The 15,256-nt window shown below is 42.9% G+C and overlaps 1 protein-coding gene across 1 annotated transcript in view; it reads right to left on the bottom strand.

Moving 5' to 3' along the window:
* Positions 1-684: 684 nt before the first annotated feature.
* The window catches only part of LOC126190917 (uncharacterized), a 481,361-nt gene continuing 466,789 nt past the window's right edge, over positions 685-15,256 (bottom strand). The window contains exons 7-9 of the mRNA XM_049931547.1: positions 7,801-7,899; positions 6,292-6,376; positions 685-1,057 (exon numbers count right to left, since the gene is read on the bottom strand). Of these exons, the coding sequence (XP_049787504.1) occupies positions 967-1,057; positions 6,292-6,376; positions 7,801-7,899 (275 nt within the window). The 3' untranslated portion in view covers positions 685-966. The remainder of the gene's footprint in view (positions 1,058-6,291; positions 6,377-7,800; positions 7,900-15,256) is intronic.

The raw sequence follows: 15,256 nt of genomic DNA, 5'->3' as shown, positions 1-15,256 counted from the left end.
CATGAAAACGAGCGCTTGATGCAGAGAAGCAGCAGAGACGTTCCTTCCAAGGTTTACGTTCCAACGGAAGCGGTGGCGCCACCGGAGCACACAGTGACGCCGTCTGCGACGGCAGTACGTAATCGCCGACCAATCATAAGCCGACAAATCAGAAGCCGTCCACGGGCTATAAAAAAGGCTACCACAGCAGCAGTGAAGACAGTCAGTTGCTCCTGACGATGACGATGGGGTTAATCGTCGAAAGCTCGAGATTTTATCCCGAATTGATGCGGCAAGAAAACCGAGATGTTTTACATAGAAGTGCCGTCGCGAAAGACTTCGTTCCCATATTGGAAAAAGCGCTGGCGCAAGTGTATTATATCTCAAGGGGATTACTTTGAAGCGAGAAAAGGTGATGTTGACGAATAAATAAAGATTCTTTAAGAAAAACAAAAATTCCCTTTATTCTTGATCGCACCTCGTATGCGTTGTCCGGCGAACTCTCGATCTGTACCGAACTTGTAAATAGTGTTGTTATTACACAAATAAAGGAAGCGGAAGCACAATTCCAGCAATTGGATTTGTGGTGTAAAACGAAATGAACTAATTTGTGTGGCATAGCTAGCTGGGCAGAAAGCTCTGTGTATGCCAATTGTCAAAGGAAGAGGACGTGTGCTTGAAACCAGTGGTAGTAAAGAGGGAAAGTAACAGTGAAAACTAGAAGTTTATTGACATAAGTACAAAGTCTTAGTTTTGTGCATAAGACTAATTGAATGGGCAGGCCCGCACCGTAGAGGACTACTGGCGCGGGACCTGGTAGCGAAGACGAGGACGGTCCTCCCGAGATGACAGCTGGGTAGTGGCGGCGGCAGCGCTGGTCTGGCGCGCGCCTGCCGCTCAGGTGTCGGCTGTCGCGGCCTCTGCAGTCCGCGCCGTGGCAGAAGAGTAGAGCGGGCTACCGGTAGAGCAGACAGAGGCTGCCGGCGGTCACACGCAGATGGCGCGGTCGCTGACGCTGGCGGTGTCCTGCGGCTGGCAGATGGCGCCCAGCTCCTCGTCACCGCCGCTCGGCAGTTTCCTGCAAAACGTCAACGCACACGCTCATCTCTGCTGTTTGCCGACGACGCTGTGGTCTTCTCAGAGGCGGCTAACGACTTGAAAGAGCAATTGAAAAGAATGTCTTCTGAAAAACAGATTACTGGAGTGGAAATCAGTACAAAGGCAGGGTTCACGAAAATAATACCCTGGAGAGCCAAAGAAACTGTTACACCTGCCTAATATCGTATAGGGGCCATGCGAGCACGCAGAAGTGACGCAACGCAACATGGTATGGACTCGACTAGTGTCTGAAGTAGTGCTGGAGGGAACTGACACCATGAATCCTTCAGGGCTGACGATAAATCCGTAACAGCACGAAGGGCTTGAGGTCTCTTCAGAATAGCACGTTGCAAAGCATCCCAGATATGCTCAATAATATTCATGTCTGGGAAATTTGGTGGTCAGCGGAAGTGTTTAAACTCAGAGGAGTGTTCCTGAAACCATTCTGTAGCAACTGGGCGTGTGGGGTGTCGTATTGTCGTGCTGAAATTGCCAAAGTCCGTCGGAATGCACAATGGACATGAATGGATGCAGGTGATCAGACAGGATGCTTACGTACGTGTCACCTGTCAGAGTCTTATCTAGACGTCTCAGGGGTCAATATCATACCAACTGCACACGCTCCACACCATCACAGAGCCTCCACTACCTTGGGCAGTCCCCTGTTGACATGCAGGGTCCATGGATTCACGAGGCTGTCTCCATACCCGTACACGTCCATCCTCTCGATACAATCTGAGCGGAAACTCGTCCGACCAGGCAACATGTTTTCAATCATCATCAGTCCAATGTCGGTGTTGAGGGGCGCAGGAAAGGCGCAAAGGTTTGCGTCGTAAGTCATCAAGGGTACGCTTCTCGGCCTTCGGCTGCGAAAGCCCATATCGATGATGTTTCGTTGAATGGTTCTCACGCTGACACTTTTTGATGGCCAAGCACTGAAATCTGCAGTAATTTGCAAAAGGGTTGCACTTCTGTCGCGTTGAATGATCTCTTCAGTCGACGTTGGTCCCGTTGTTGCAGGATCTTTTTCCGGCCGCAGCGATGTCGGAGATTTGATGTTTTGCCGGATTCATGATATTCTAGGTACACTCGTGAAATGGTCGTACGGGAAAAGTCCCACTTCATCGCTACCTCGGGGATACTGTTTCCGATCCCTCGTGCACAGTCTATAACACCACTTTCAAACTCACTTAAATATTGATAACCTGCAATTGTAGTAGTAGTAACCGATCTAACAACTGCGTCAGACACTTTTTTTCTTATATAGGCGTTGCCAACCGGAGCGCCGTATTCTGCCTGTTTACATATCTCTGCGTTCGATTACGCATGCCTATGCCAGTTTCTTTGGCGCTACTGTGTAGTTCTTGAAATGGAGTTGTCGCCCAGTCTTTTCGTATCGCTTTTTTCTGGTCACATGCGGCCTCAAAAATCCTTCCATTGCTATAATCATGGCTGGAAAGTACTCCACAAAGGTTTTCTACAGGGTTCAAATCTGGACTACGTGCAGGCCAGGGAAAGACACCGATATTTTTGGTTCTAGCAGAATCATAAACAGATCCATTATCTTGTTAAAACATTAGACTTTCGTCCCCTCCATCCTCATACATTTTAATCAATTCCCTTTCGAGCATCTCAGTGTACACAAAGTTCATTCTAGTGTTCAGTCAACCAATGTGTGATTTACCTTTAGCGCAGTAGGCTGCCCAAATCGTAACACTTCCACCACCAAAATTTCTGCTCATCCTTATCTGCTGCTCTGTTCTCAGATCACGCCAATAATACTGAAATCCATTGTACGCATCTAAATTAAACTACTTCTCATCAATGAAGATGACTTTCTCCCATTCTCAGCCCATGATACACGTTTTTGAGCAAACTCCAGTCTAGCATGTTGATGTGTGGGTTTTAATGCGGGTTTTTGCAGTCGTTTCTTGAATGCGAGATATTTGTCATGTGACAAAATTTGTCTCACATATCTGGAATTTACTGGCAACTATAAATCAGCAATAGGTTGTCAAGAATAACTGTTTGTAGCCCTTGCTTTTCGCAAAAGCAACCCTTCCTATGCCTCATAATTTTCTACTTTGCTCGTATTTTGCGTTCTTTCCGCATGGTGCGTCAAATCAATCGCTGAACTTGAATAGTTCAATCTCTTCGCAATTTGACGAATAGAGTGTCGCATTTCTATGTACGTACCGATTTTTGTTTTTTCATCACATCATAACTGTTTGCTGCGTGGCATTTCCACAACTGTGGTTTATGTACACAACATTCACAGCCACTGTCTGCAGTAAGGGCACTTAGGCACACAGTAACACCGCACACAGCCGATTGTCTTCATACCGAGTTCCAACGCCTACCACCTGAATCGTTGATGTCTTGTTATACACTGTAGTAGTAGAATCAGATGCGATACCATTTGACTGCATTTGTCGGTGGAATAGGTTTCATACTATTGTATATACATTGTGCACAACTGCTTCAACCGACAATGTTAATTTTCCCACAAACATCCATGCCTTTATATTTATTTTCATTATTGTATAAGATGGAAAACAACGAATGTATAACAACTTGTACATACACTGTAACGCCGGAAATGCATATCCTCCTATTTCCGTCTATTGTACTAGAAATTTTTTTCCTAATTTTGTTACCTGAAGATACGACATTTCTGTGTCTTTATATATTGTAATTGTTTTAATATATATATATATATATATATATATATATATATATATATATATATATATATATATATATATATATATATATATATATATGTCGATGTACAATTAGTTTGTTTTGTAAATATTATTTGTATTTTTACGCTGGGCCTGGCCTAGGGAAAACTATGCTATCGAACGATTACATCGATAGGTTATGTGGAGAACCAAAGTGTTTGAGATCTTGGGTAGTGTTAACTCTGTCGCGTGGAGAGCGGGCAGAGCAGAGTCTGACTGGAGTAGGGCGGTGGAGCAGGTGTGTTGAGTGACGCTCCCGCGAGTTGCCGCGCTTTCGGGGTTTGGCAGCATGTAATTGCACTCGACTTGCTATGATAGTTTCTGGCACGGGGTCGCGGACGGGAAACATTAGCTGGCACACATCAAGAGCCCGTTTCGCCTGGTGAACGTGTCGAGAAGAAGGCGCGCCAACATCCAGCTTCTGCAACAGCGACGGCCGACAATAAGTGACTGTCGCAACCTCCTCGATCGACGACTTCAAACCTTCAATCAACCAACAAGGAAGACTGAAAGCACGTAAAGTTTTAGAACTGCATGCAGACCTCAGCTTTTCAAACTGTTCCATTTGCATCACTAAAATACAGCAACTTAGCATGAACCTTTGTTGCTCATTGTCCCAATTGTATTACCAAGCATGGTCCCTTCCTTTTCCAAAATGAACCCGAGTGTCGTTGAAATTCAAACGCCACCATTAAAGTAATATCATTCCATGTCACTGCTTTAATTTCAAAGTTCTGTTAAAGTATTCATAGCTGGCTACAATAAACAAACAGAACTATATTTAGATTACACAAGCACAAATTAAGAGTGCAAGTTTTGTTACCATATTTTAGCTTACCTGTGGTTTACCTGTGACTGCAGCTCAACTTGGTACGTACTAAATTTTACTATTGTTAATTGTTCAAAATAATTTAATTCAAGTTCAAAGTTAAATCTCTTATTTCTAAATTGCGTAGATTCAAGTTGCTTTTGAGATGATTGTTGAGGTAGCCCAAGACTAACCTTATTTTATTTAATTTCGTAGTGCTTCAGAAACAAAGTTCACTATTAATTTCAGTCACTAAATTAACTTTCAATTTTGCGGTTTTATTAATTCTTTTGCTAAATTAAGTCAGAGTGTAGCGAAATTTATTACTTCTGAAAAACGTTCTGTTTTCACACAACACGTGTCAACCTTCAGGTTATTATAGTTATTATAGTAGTTGTCCATAGGACTGGCGACCGTAATTTTCCCCAAATCTCAAATATCTCATTAACGCCAGTTAATTGTTAACGTAACAACCGCACTTTTACCTTCTTTATTAACTTTATCCTTTTTCAAAATTAATTTCCACCAATTTCATTCGCATTTTTCATTTCATTTAGATGTAACCCTTCCTCCCTCTTTACCGACAGATTAACTTCGGTGACGATTGCTTTTCCCAAATTTCCATTAGGTACACGCGGTATATCGATAACTGAGGGGGAGGTTACAACACCAGACAGCAATTGACAGTTCAGGGGCATGGAAGGGAAGCAGTGGTTGAGAATTGTAGTTTATCCCAGATGTTATTCAATCTGTACAGTAAGGGAGCAGTAAATGGAGCTGCAGCCCAGTTTTCTCCGTCCCTGAACAGGTGTCAAGGAGCTGTTCGCCTGGAAGACGACTGATTCGCGCCCTCCTATCGGCTTGATGAAGAAGGTATCGGGATTCATCAGACCGTACAATGCTCTGCCACTGCATCAACGTCCAGTGACGATGGTCAAGTGACCATTTCAGTCGTAGTTGCCGATGTCGGAATGTTAACAGTGGCACATGCATGGGTCGTCGGCTGCAGAGGCCCACAGCAGTTAACCGCCAGTTCTCTTTTACCAGTCTGCGCAGCCTACGACGTCCGACAAATGTAATGAGGGGTGGCTGCCCAACCCCACGACGTCTGGACGAGGTCTCACCCCGTGTTGCTGACACTTACCACAGCACTCCTCGAACACACGACAAGTCGTGCATTTTCCGAAATGCTAGTGTCGAGCATTCCGGTCATCACAGTCTATGCTCGGTCAAACAGACAGATCGCACGCCTTTCCCGTTCAACATACGGACAGCACCCTCACCGATACTGCAAGCACCGCGCGTGTGTCTGCTTAGCAATCATTCCTCGCCAGTAGGTCGGTGCTGATAATGTTCTGGGAGATCAGTGTAAGCTAGCATCATCGACATATTTAAAATATGGTGTAAGCTATATTGCAGTGCTATCAGAATCATCCTGCCAAGAGCGTTATTGTCCATAAAACTATGGCTTCTTTATACTAGGACACGTTTTATAACATATCTGAAGATGGCCATCACTGATCGAAACATGTAGTCCGAGGATTAAAGCTTTGTGATTACGGAAATAAAAGAAATTTAGTTCTACACTTTCTGGGTCACTGTTTCATTCGCGAAAACGTCACATCTTGTGAAGTGATATTATTATTGGGTACTTGCACTTACCGCTTTCTTAGGTATAAAATAACGAAGATGATGACTCCATTCCCCAGCAGCAGGACGCAAATGATCATCGTCGGCAGGAGTACATCTGCAACAAACAGGTTCGTTTGTGGCACCAGTAAACTAATTCACAGGACAGGATATCTATGGAAGTTATTACATTTCGTTTTGATAAGTCGTTCCTCTTGCACTTATTATTCAGTACTTTTTCTCAAATTTCTGGTAACTTGCTCAAGTTATAGACAGTTCGTGAAATTGTAATCGCATCATTTTTAGCTTTGTTAAAAATGAATTATTCGTGATCAGACAAAGTGTAAGAGTAAGTGGGAAGTAAAATGCTTTTACATCAGTGCTGTCCCTATCTATTTGTTGCTTTAACCTCTGCAGACTGTTTCTATCTGCTGACGTTCGGTTCTCGAAACTTTGAACAGTTTAGATGATTAGATTAGATTAGTTTTTAGTTCCATAGATCCGTGCTGAGGAGATCCTCGTAGATGTGGAACATGTCGATTTTTTTTAAAGCTGAAATAACAATACTAATAGTATGAATATATACAATACATCATTTGTTTCTATTAAAAAATTCGTCAATGGAGTAGAAGGAGTTGGTCACTAGTAAGTCTTTCAGGTTCCTTTTAAACTGATCTTTATTTGTAACTAAATTTTTTATGTTTGCTGGCAAATGATTGAAGATGAGTAATGGACCCCTTTTTGAACTAAAGTAAGTGCTTTTAAGTCCTTGTGCAGATCATTTTTGTTCCTGGTATTGTATGTATGAACTGAGCTGTTTGTTGGAAAAAGAGATATATTATTTAGGACAAATTTCATTAAGGAGTAAATACACTGAGAGGCAGTAGTTAGCATACCCAGTTCTTTGAAGAGGTTTCTACAGGACGTCCGTGAATTTACTCTACAAATACTACGTATTACACTCTTTTCGACTCTGAAAAATTTTGTTTGACTTGAAGAGTTACACCAAAATATTATACCATATGACATTATGGAATGAAAATAGGCAAAGAATGCAAGCTTTTTCATTTTTATGTGAAGAAACTATTAAGCTACGATTACATTTGTGCCCGTTCTAGCTTTCTTTCTGTATGTAACAAACTTTCCCACTTCTCACATAGATCCACAAGCTAAAGAAAATATTCTCCGAGCTGTTACATAGCTTGTAGAAGGTATTTGGAAGAACTCTGCCCTTTAAGAACAGCGGGATCTGCACAACTTGCTCAGTATTATGGAGTTTTAGATTTTATTTGCATTTCAGATTTTAGTCGTGTTGTTCTGAAGTTGTTGAGGCCGAACTAAGCAATGCATATCGCAGATTTTTATAAAGTTTTTACTTTTCGTTCTGTAGTACCATAAATCGTGTGATGTTACAACTATGTAGAATGAATGAAACATATTATACGAGGCTGTTCGTCGTTAGGTCATTCATTGCACCCTGCTCTTACAGTAAGCTTTATACTACGATGCTTAAAGCGGTTACAACACGAGTGATGCACTTACCTATCATGAGATCAGACTCTTTTGGGACTGACGACGCTTCCAGTGTACTGTTGTCCTCCGCTGAATTCAGCCGCAGTGCCGTCCACGAATCCGTCGAGTCTGGAACAAAGAAAATCCGATTTTAATCTTGTTTGCAGCTTTCACTCGTATGTTCTGGAAGCATCAGTATGTCCTCTGTTATCACCATTTCCAGCTGTTATACATGGGTGGTAACATCGAAGAACTCGATCGATTTATACTGTGATACACAGCAGTGACAATAATGAGTGAATATGGTAATGACAGTGTAATTTTTATTGTTTGGTTGAAATGTAAGTTATCTTAAATTTCCCAGTCACATCTTGTGACAGATGTTTTTACATTTACTTTTATTGCTTCTAATGAGGGTTTGATTAAGGCTGATTTGTTGACGCGAATACAACGGTAAACATAATTATGGAAACACAAGCATTACAAATGCAACCATCAATAAGCAGGGTGATTATAATTCAACTTTCAAAACGCTATAGAAATAACACCACTGGTCAGAATGACGACAAATTGCAACAGAATATTATCAGACAAGGGGGAAAGCGTGTAGCAGAAGAAAAAAAATAGTGTGAAAATTGACCAATGGATGGCACTGTATCTGTCAGAATACGTAAATGAAAACACCTGCCATGCGCACAACCCTTTAAAGTTGCTATAAACCCGCCGCGAACACGGCTTTTTCTTCTTTCACGTCTGCGACGTTCGCCATTACTGTCTCAGTACAGGATCGCGCTCTGCTTGTAAAGCTGTATTACAAGAACGATGACTGTACACACGTTGCTCTACAGAAATTTGAAAAAAGGGTTTGAAAAAAGGCGTTGGTCCAATGACTGCCGTGGGTCTGGAGAAAATGACTCGGAAATTCGAAAAGGCGGGTTCTTTTGGTGTGCATCCTGGTAGAGGGAGGAAATGAATTGATTCCACGTCGGTGGAAGCGGTGGCCACAGCAATGCAGGAGGAGATGAGTGGTGGTGTGCAAACGTGTAGTGCGCGGAGAATTGGCCAAACATTGGACACACCCGTGAGCACGGGGCGTAAAATCCTACGAAACATCCTTCTTTGCTATTCATTCAAATTACCCATGTGCACGAGTTGCTTCCTGTCGACCTGCCAGCAAGAGAGACCTTTGATTTAGCATTTCTTGCTCGCATGGAAGTGGACAATGATTGGCCGGGGAAGACTTTATGGACAGACGAAGCTCACTTCCATCTGACAGGATATGTCAATACACAGAACTGTCGAAAATCCACACGCAAATCAACCAGTACCACCTCACACTGAAAAGGTCACTGTGTGGTACGGGTTTACGGCATCATTTATCACAGGGCCACATTTTTTCGAAGAGACAGGTGCTTCCGGTCCTGTTACCTGCCCCGTCACTGGTAAACGCTATAAGTGTCTTTTGCACAACCACCTCATTCCAGCTGTCCAACAGCGTGGATGTGTGGAGGGAATCATTTTTATGAAAGATGGCGCACCTCCGCACACTGCAAATCCAGTTAAGCAGCTGCTGAAGTGCCATTTCGGAAATGCTAGAATTATCAGTTGCCATTCCTTACAGTCTGGCCGTCCCGATCACCTGATCTTAATCCGTATGACTTCTGGCTATGGAGCTATCTGAAAGATGTTGTGTTCAGTGTTCCGATTGCAAACTTAGCTGCATCGCGCAACGTATTCTGAACGTGACCCCGGAAACACTTGGATCAGTTGTGGAACATGCTGTTTCTCGATTTCAGCTTGTTGCAGGAAACAGTGAACATGTTTCGCGCCAGTCACACGGAAATTAATAACCCGATTTCATTTTTATTGATGCTTTTTATGCGCCTTTTTGACATCAGGACAGTTAAAAATCGTTGCGAGTAATGCTTTTTATGCGGTTTTTGGCCTCAGGACAATTAAAAACCGATTTTTCCCATCCGATGTGATATTACCTTGCTGTGGTGTAAGGGCTTAGGTAAGCAACAGTATCACACCTATACACCCATGCACAATGCGTTTTACAGTTTGTTTAACTTATAAAGTACACCTTAGGTATTATTGTATGATTCATTTGTTATTTGTAGTCGACCACTATTAAATTATGGTGCTTACAGCACCATCTATTGCTACATTTTGTAACTATTTATCTTTCTTCTGCGATACGTTTTCCCCTTTCCCCAATAATATTCCTTTGAAATTTGACATCATTCTGATCAGTGGTGTTATTTCTACAGTTCTACAGTGGCTTGGAAGTTTAACTTCAATTACAATCACCCTGTATAATTGAGGCGACGCCGATCAGGTGATCACTTTGGTGCGGATCCACACCACGCTCGTACTCTTACGGAAATCGGGGAAATGCAGCGAGTAGTGACGATAACAGGCAAGGGGCACTACTCTCCCTCCCAGATGATGCCCTCTCTCCCTCCATTTATCCCTCCTATCAACTATGATCATCTCCCCCTCCCTCCGTCTCTTTTTCCCGGGCTCCCCCCCCTTCCATCCTGTTTTTTCTCCACCTACCCACTCCATGACTCCATTCTCTCCCCCCGAGTCCTTTTTCTTTCCCCTCGACTGTCTTCCCCACTCCTTTCTCGCGCCTGCATATGCCTTCGTCCTCTATAGTGCAGTGTTCTCCGTGAGTCTTCAGTGTTGTGCGTCCTCTTTTTAAAGTGTTGCGAATAGAAACCTGACTGTCACCCTGTTTTTTAATTGTGTCTGTCTATTTCCTAAGTGGTTTTAAACTGCATCACTGACCCTTTGTTTTTTATGTTTTCTTCATAACTTTTTCACCTTGTACCAGTTTGAAACAGTCACCGTTTTATTACGACTTTTTATTGTTATATGTGCTCATTATGTTTTTTTAACTTTATCTGTAGGCTGCAGAGCGGTGCTTAACGCTGCTGCCAGCCCGCCCTCCCCCCTCCTCTGGGGGGGAATCGAAATACAATAAAGGGAAAAAAAGGGGCGCTACATCAGTAGTGTGTGGATAAGTTGAGATTTTGAATCCAATGGGAGGCGTGCTAGAGTAGACTGCAGTTTCGATGGCTAGTGTGTCCAGATGGCCCATTGGTCAGCGCATCTGCCTAGTAAGATCCTAGGAGATCCAGATTCGGATCTTGCTGCGGCATAAATTATCAACTTTCCCTTCTGATTTAATCAACTGTCACTGTCAGCTACTGTCATTAATTCATTTGTGTCTTGCACATCACAATGTCTAATACGGTGTTGGAAAACCGTGGGCATTCAAAGCAGCTTCCAGTCATCTCGGGTTGGATACATACAGGTCCTGTATGGTTTTCAAAAATGCCTTATACCATTCTTCCTGCACATAGTCGCAACTTCAGTAAGCGATGACGCACCCTTCTCTCCGAAGTAGACCACAAGTCTGAATAATATTAAGATATGGTTCCTGTGATGACTAATGGAGATACGACAGTTGGCGCTCACAAGACCAGTCCTGGATGATGCGAGCTGTGTCAACACCGTCACGATTGGGTTGCAAACATTGTACCACGCAATATGCCTGACCACCCAAGACGGCTGTACAATCAGACCTCACAGAATACCCATGGGGCCCCTGGAGTACACCAACATGGTTGCGGAAATGATCATCAGAGCCCCCCATGTTTCACTCTTGGGACGTCAACACGGCCAGAAGCTTGAAACAGTGTGCAACAAGACTTATCCGACCAAATGACTTTCTTCCATTGCTCCATATTCTAGGTTTTAAGGCTTCGGGACCACGTTTCCTGTTACAGGTATTTGCATCCTGCTCGCCCTGCAATTCACACTTTACGGAGCTCGCTTTTCGTTGTTTTGGTGCTGACAGGATTCATGAATGCGACGTTCAGTCCCACTCTTAATTTTCCTCACAGTCCTCTTCAATTACCGTCCATCACGATCACTCAACACACGCTTTCGTCCGAATTGTGACTTAGCGGATGATGTTTTTCCGCTTTCCTTATGTGTGGTATAATCTTGAAACACCAAAGACATCGGCTATCTTGATCAAGGAAGCAATAATCATAAGAGCGCCAACAATTTTCCCACGTTCGAATGTACTGAGTCGCGCAATAACGCATTCACTGTACAGAGCACTGTTCTGACCATGGCTGACACTTGCGACGTACTGGGGACATCGCGCTGGTGCTGTTCATGGTCAAATACAACAGCGCAAACTGCAGATTGGCAAGAACCTGCATTTACTGTCAAACATGCATGTTTCACTGTGCTTCCATATTTTTGTCGAACGCTGTACGTAATTAATACGAGCTTCTCGACGTTGTACGTTGGTGTATAGTTGTCATGTAACAGAGTGGATACCTTGACTACACTACTCACACTTTTAGATATCTCATTCGCGGAACACTTACTAATAACTTCTCTGTACTTACTTTTCTCGAAAGGCATTTCTTCCCAATTCGATTGAGTACCTCTTCATTATTTATCCAATCTGTCCATCTAATTTTCAGAATTTCTCTGTAGAATCACATTTCGAATACTTCTGTGATCTTCACGTCTGTATAGTTTATCGTCCACGTTTCACCTCCTTATAATGCTACACTCCCAAGAAACAAATACAGTTTAAACTTAGATTTATATATGTTGCTAACTATTTATCTTCTTCTTTTATTTTCATGCATTTACCACTGATTTTGCAAAACAAAGAATGTAATTCGTGTACTACTTTTAGGGTCCATTTCCTAAAGTAATTCTCTTAACATCACCTGAGTCAGTTCCTGTACACTCAATCACACTTATTTTACTTTTATTTATGGGCTTATTATAATCTCTTTTCAATACCCTACACATTTTTTCCACTTATCTTCCAGAACCTTAATGGCTTCGGCTAACCTTAAATATTTAGCATAGTTTTTTTATACTTAAATTCTTTTTCGAATTTCTTCTTAGTTTTCGTTACTGCTTGCTCAGTGTTCAGATTGATTAAATAGGCGATAGACTACAATCTTGTCCTACTTCCTTCGCAGTTACTGCCTCCTTTTCATGTCCTTCGACTGTTAGGTGTGCATCATCTTAAGGTTGCCATTTTCAGAATTCCAAAGAGTATTCTACGTCGCTGTAACAGATGGCATTTTGCGAAGTATCCGACCCCAGCAGACCTTTGCGTGGATTTTCCTTCGCAATGTTCGCTCGGAAACTTTTTGTTATGACCTATTTTCACTGACAGTATCAATTCCTGTCGGCTTTGAAACGAACAATGTTCTTACTCTGTGATACACGGCTGCACGTGGTACACCATTCCTTGTAACTACACTGGACTGTCCGCGTTGACACATATCGAGCTTTATAATTTAACGGTATGGTCATGGGCGCGTCCAATCACAATTGCTCCTTTCTGCTATTTTCTCCCTGCATCACGTCCACCCGCCTTACTGCGTTATCCCATAGAACCTAATGAAACATACACATCACTTGTCTGTCATGATTTACATTAGCTTTGGAGGGTCACATAACTGCCGGGCAGTACACTTAATGAAAAAATCCCAAGACCAAGAAATAATTAACATAGAGTAACGAAATTTCTGGAGAACAGTTCTCTAGGTATCATATTTAAGTGATTAACGTTACAAGATCACACGTTAAAGTAAGTATGACAAAAGCCATTACAAATGTGAAATTCTGGTACGTTACTAAGCGATGTAACCGCCAGAATTTTGAACACTAGCTTGCAAACATCATGCATTGTATCACACAGGTTCCGGGTGTTAATTTGTGGGTTGGAATTCCATTCCAGTTGCTTTTGTTTGGTCTATATAGGGACGATTAATGCTGGTTGCGGATGACGCAGGAGTTGTCGTCCGATGATGTCCCATATGTGCTCGACTGGAGACAGATGTGGTGACCTAACAGGCCAAGCCAACATTTTTACACTCTGTAGAGCATATTTGGCTACAATAGCGTGTGTGGACGAGCGTTATCGTGTTTGAAAACATCCGCTGGAATACTGTGCTGGCATGAATGCCAGCACAGCAGTTCGAATTACCAGACTTATGCACAAATTTGCAGTCATTATGAGAGTGCACCTGCTGTCATATGAAATCACACCGCATAACATAATTCCAGGTGTAGGTCCAGTGTGTCTACGTTGCAGACAGTTCAGCTAAAGGCTCTCACTTGGCCTCCTCCTAACCAACACACGGCACCAAGGTGGGGCAGGCTTTCGTCAGGAAACACAACAGGCTTCCACTCTACAAATGATTCAAATGGCTCTAAGCACTATGGGACTTAACATCGGAGGTCATCAGTCCCCTAGAACGTAGAACTACTTCTACCTAACTAACCTAAGGACATCACACACATTCATGCCCGAGGCAGGATTCGAACCTGCGACAGTAACAGCAGCGCGGTTTCGGACTGAAACGCCTAGAACCGCTCGGCCACAGTGGCCGGCACTTCCACTATCTTCAAATGAGCTCTCTCTAGACACAACTGAGGTCGCAAAATGCGCTGGTTTGGGATCCGTGGAATGCACGCTGCAGAGCGTCTGGGTCGGAGTTGTCCTTGATGTAACCGATTTCTAATAATTCGTTGTGTCACTGTGGTGCCAACTGCTGCTCGAACTGCTGACGTAGACGCAGTACGCTGCGCCACAACCGCACGCCGAACACGACGGCCTTCTTTCTCTCTAGTGCCACCTGGCCATCCGAAGGTCGGTCTCCTTCCGATCGTACCTTTCCGTGTATACCGTTGAAACACGTATGTAACATAGCAGCGATGGCGAGGCATTGTAGCATCTGTGACCAGAGAGTATGCGTTTGACCGCGCGAGTGTTGCGAGCGGTTCTCAGTCTGTCAGTCAGTCGTTGCGAGTCTGTAGCTCTGTCTAGTTGAGGGCAGTACTCTGTCAGTAGTCGTTGAGAGCAGTTCAGTGGTAGTCGTCGTGGAGTACGCTAGTAGCCGTCATGCAGAGCAGTCGGTCAGTAGTAGCAGCCCAGTGCGGTTGTGTGATGTGGTCTGTCGGCAACACTGGTCAAGATGCTGAATGAGGTACATTGCTAATTAAGGTAATCATCAGATAATGTAAAGTTTATTTATTGTAATTAATTTCCAACAAGCGCCCCAATAATAATTTTTATTTCAAAGCATTTTACAAAAAAAAAATTCATTCCACTTCCCTTAAAGACAAATTTCAGTTAAATTACAAAAAAAAAAAGGAATATTATTATTTGCAATGCAGTTCCTCCAAGCAGTGCGGAACAATAAGTGCAGAAATGTGACTAGCAGTTACAATGAGGTAAGAGTTTAATTCTGATTTTTGCACAGGGCCAAAGACCGATATTTCGGTTTAATTGAATTATCATTATCACTGAGATTTCATTAGCTCTGAATTGTTTTTTCATTATTTTTGCGGAAGCTTACACCAGAGTCAGATTGCGAATTTCTGTTTAATTGTCATTGTCAGTAGATTTCATTGTGGGGAGGTT

The sequence above is a fragment of the Schistocerca cancellata genome, chromosome 6 (assembly GCF_023864275.1).
Source record: "Schistocerca cancellata isolate TAMUIC-IGC-003103 chromosome 6, iqSchCanc2.1, whole genome shotgun sequence".
Taxonomy (NCBI): Eukaryota; Metazoa; Arthropoda; class Insecta; order Orthoptera; family Acrididae; genus Schistocerca; species Schistocerca cancellata.
This window is presented reverse-complemented; position numbering and strand designations above follow the sequence as displayed.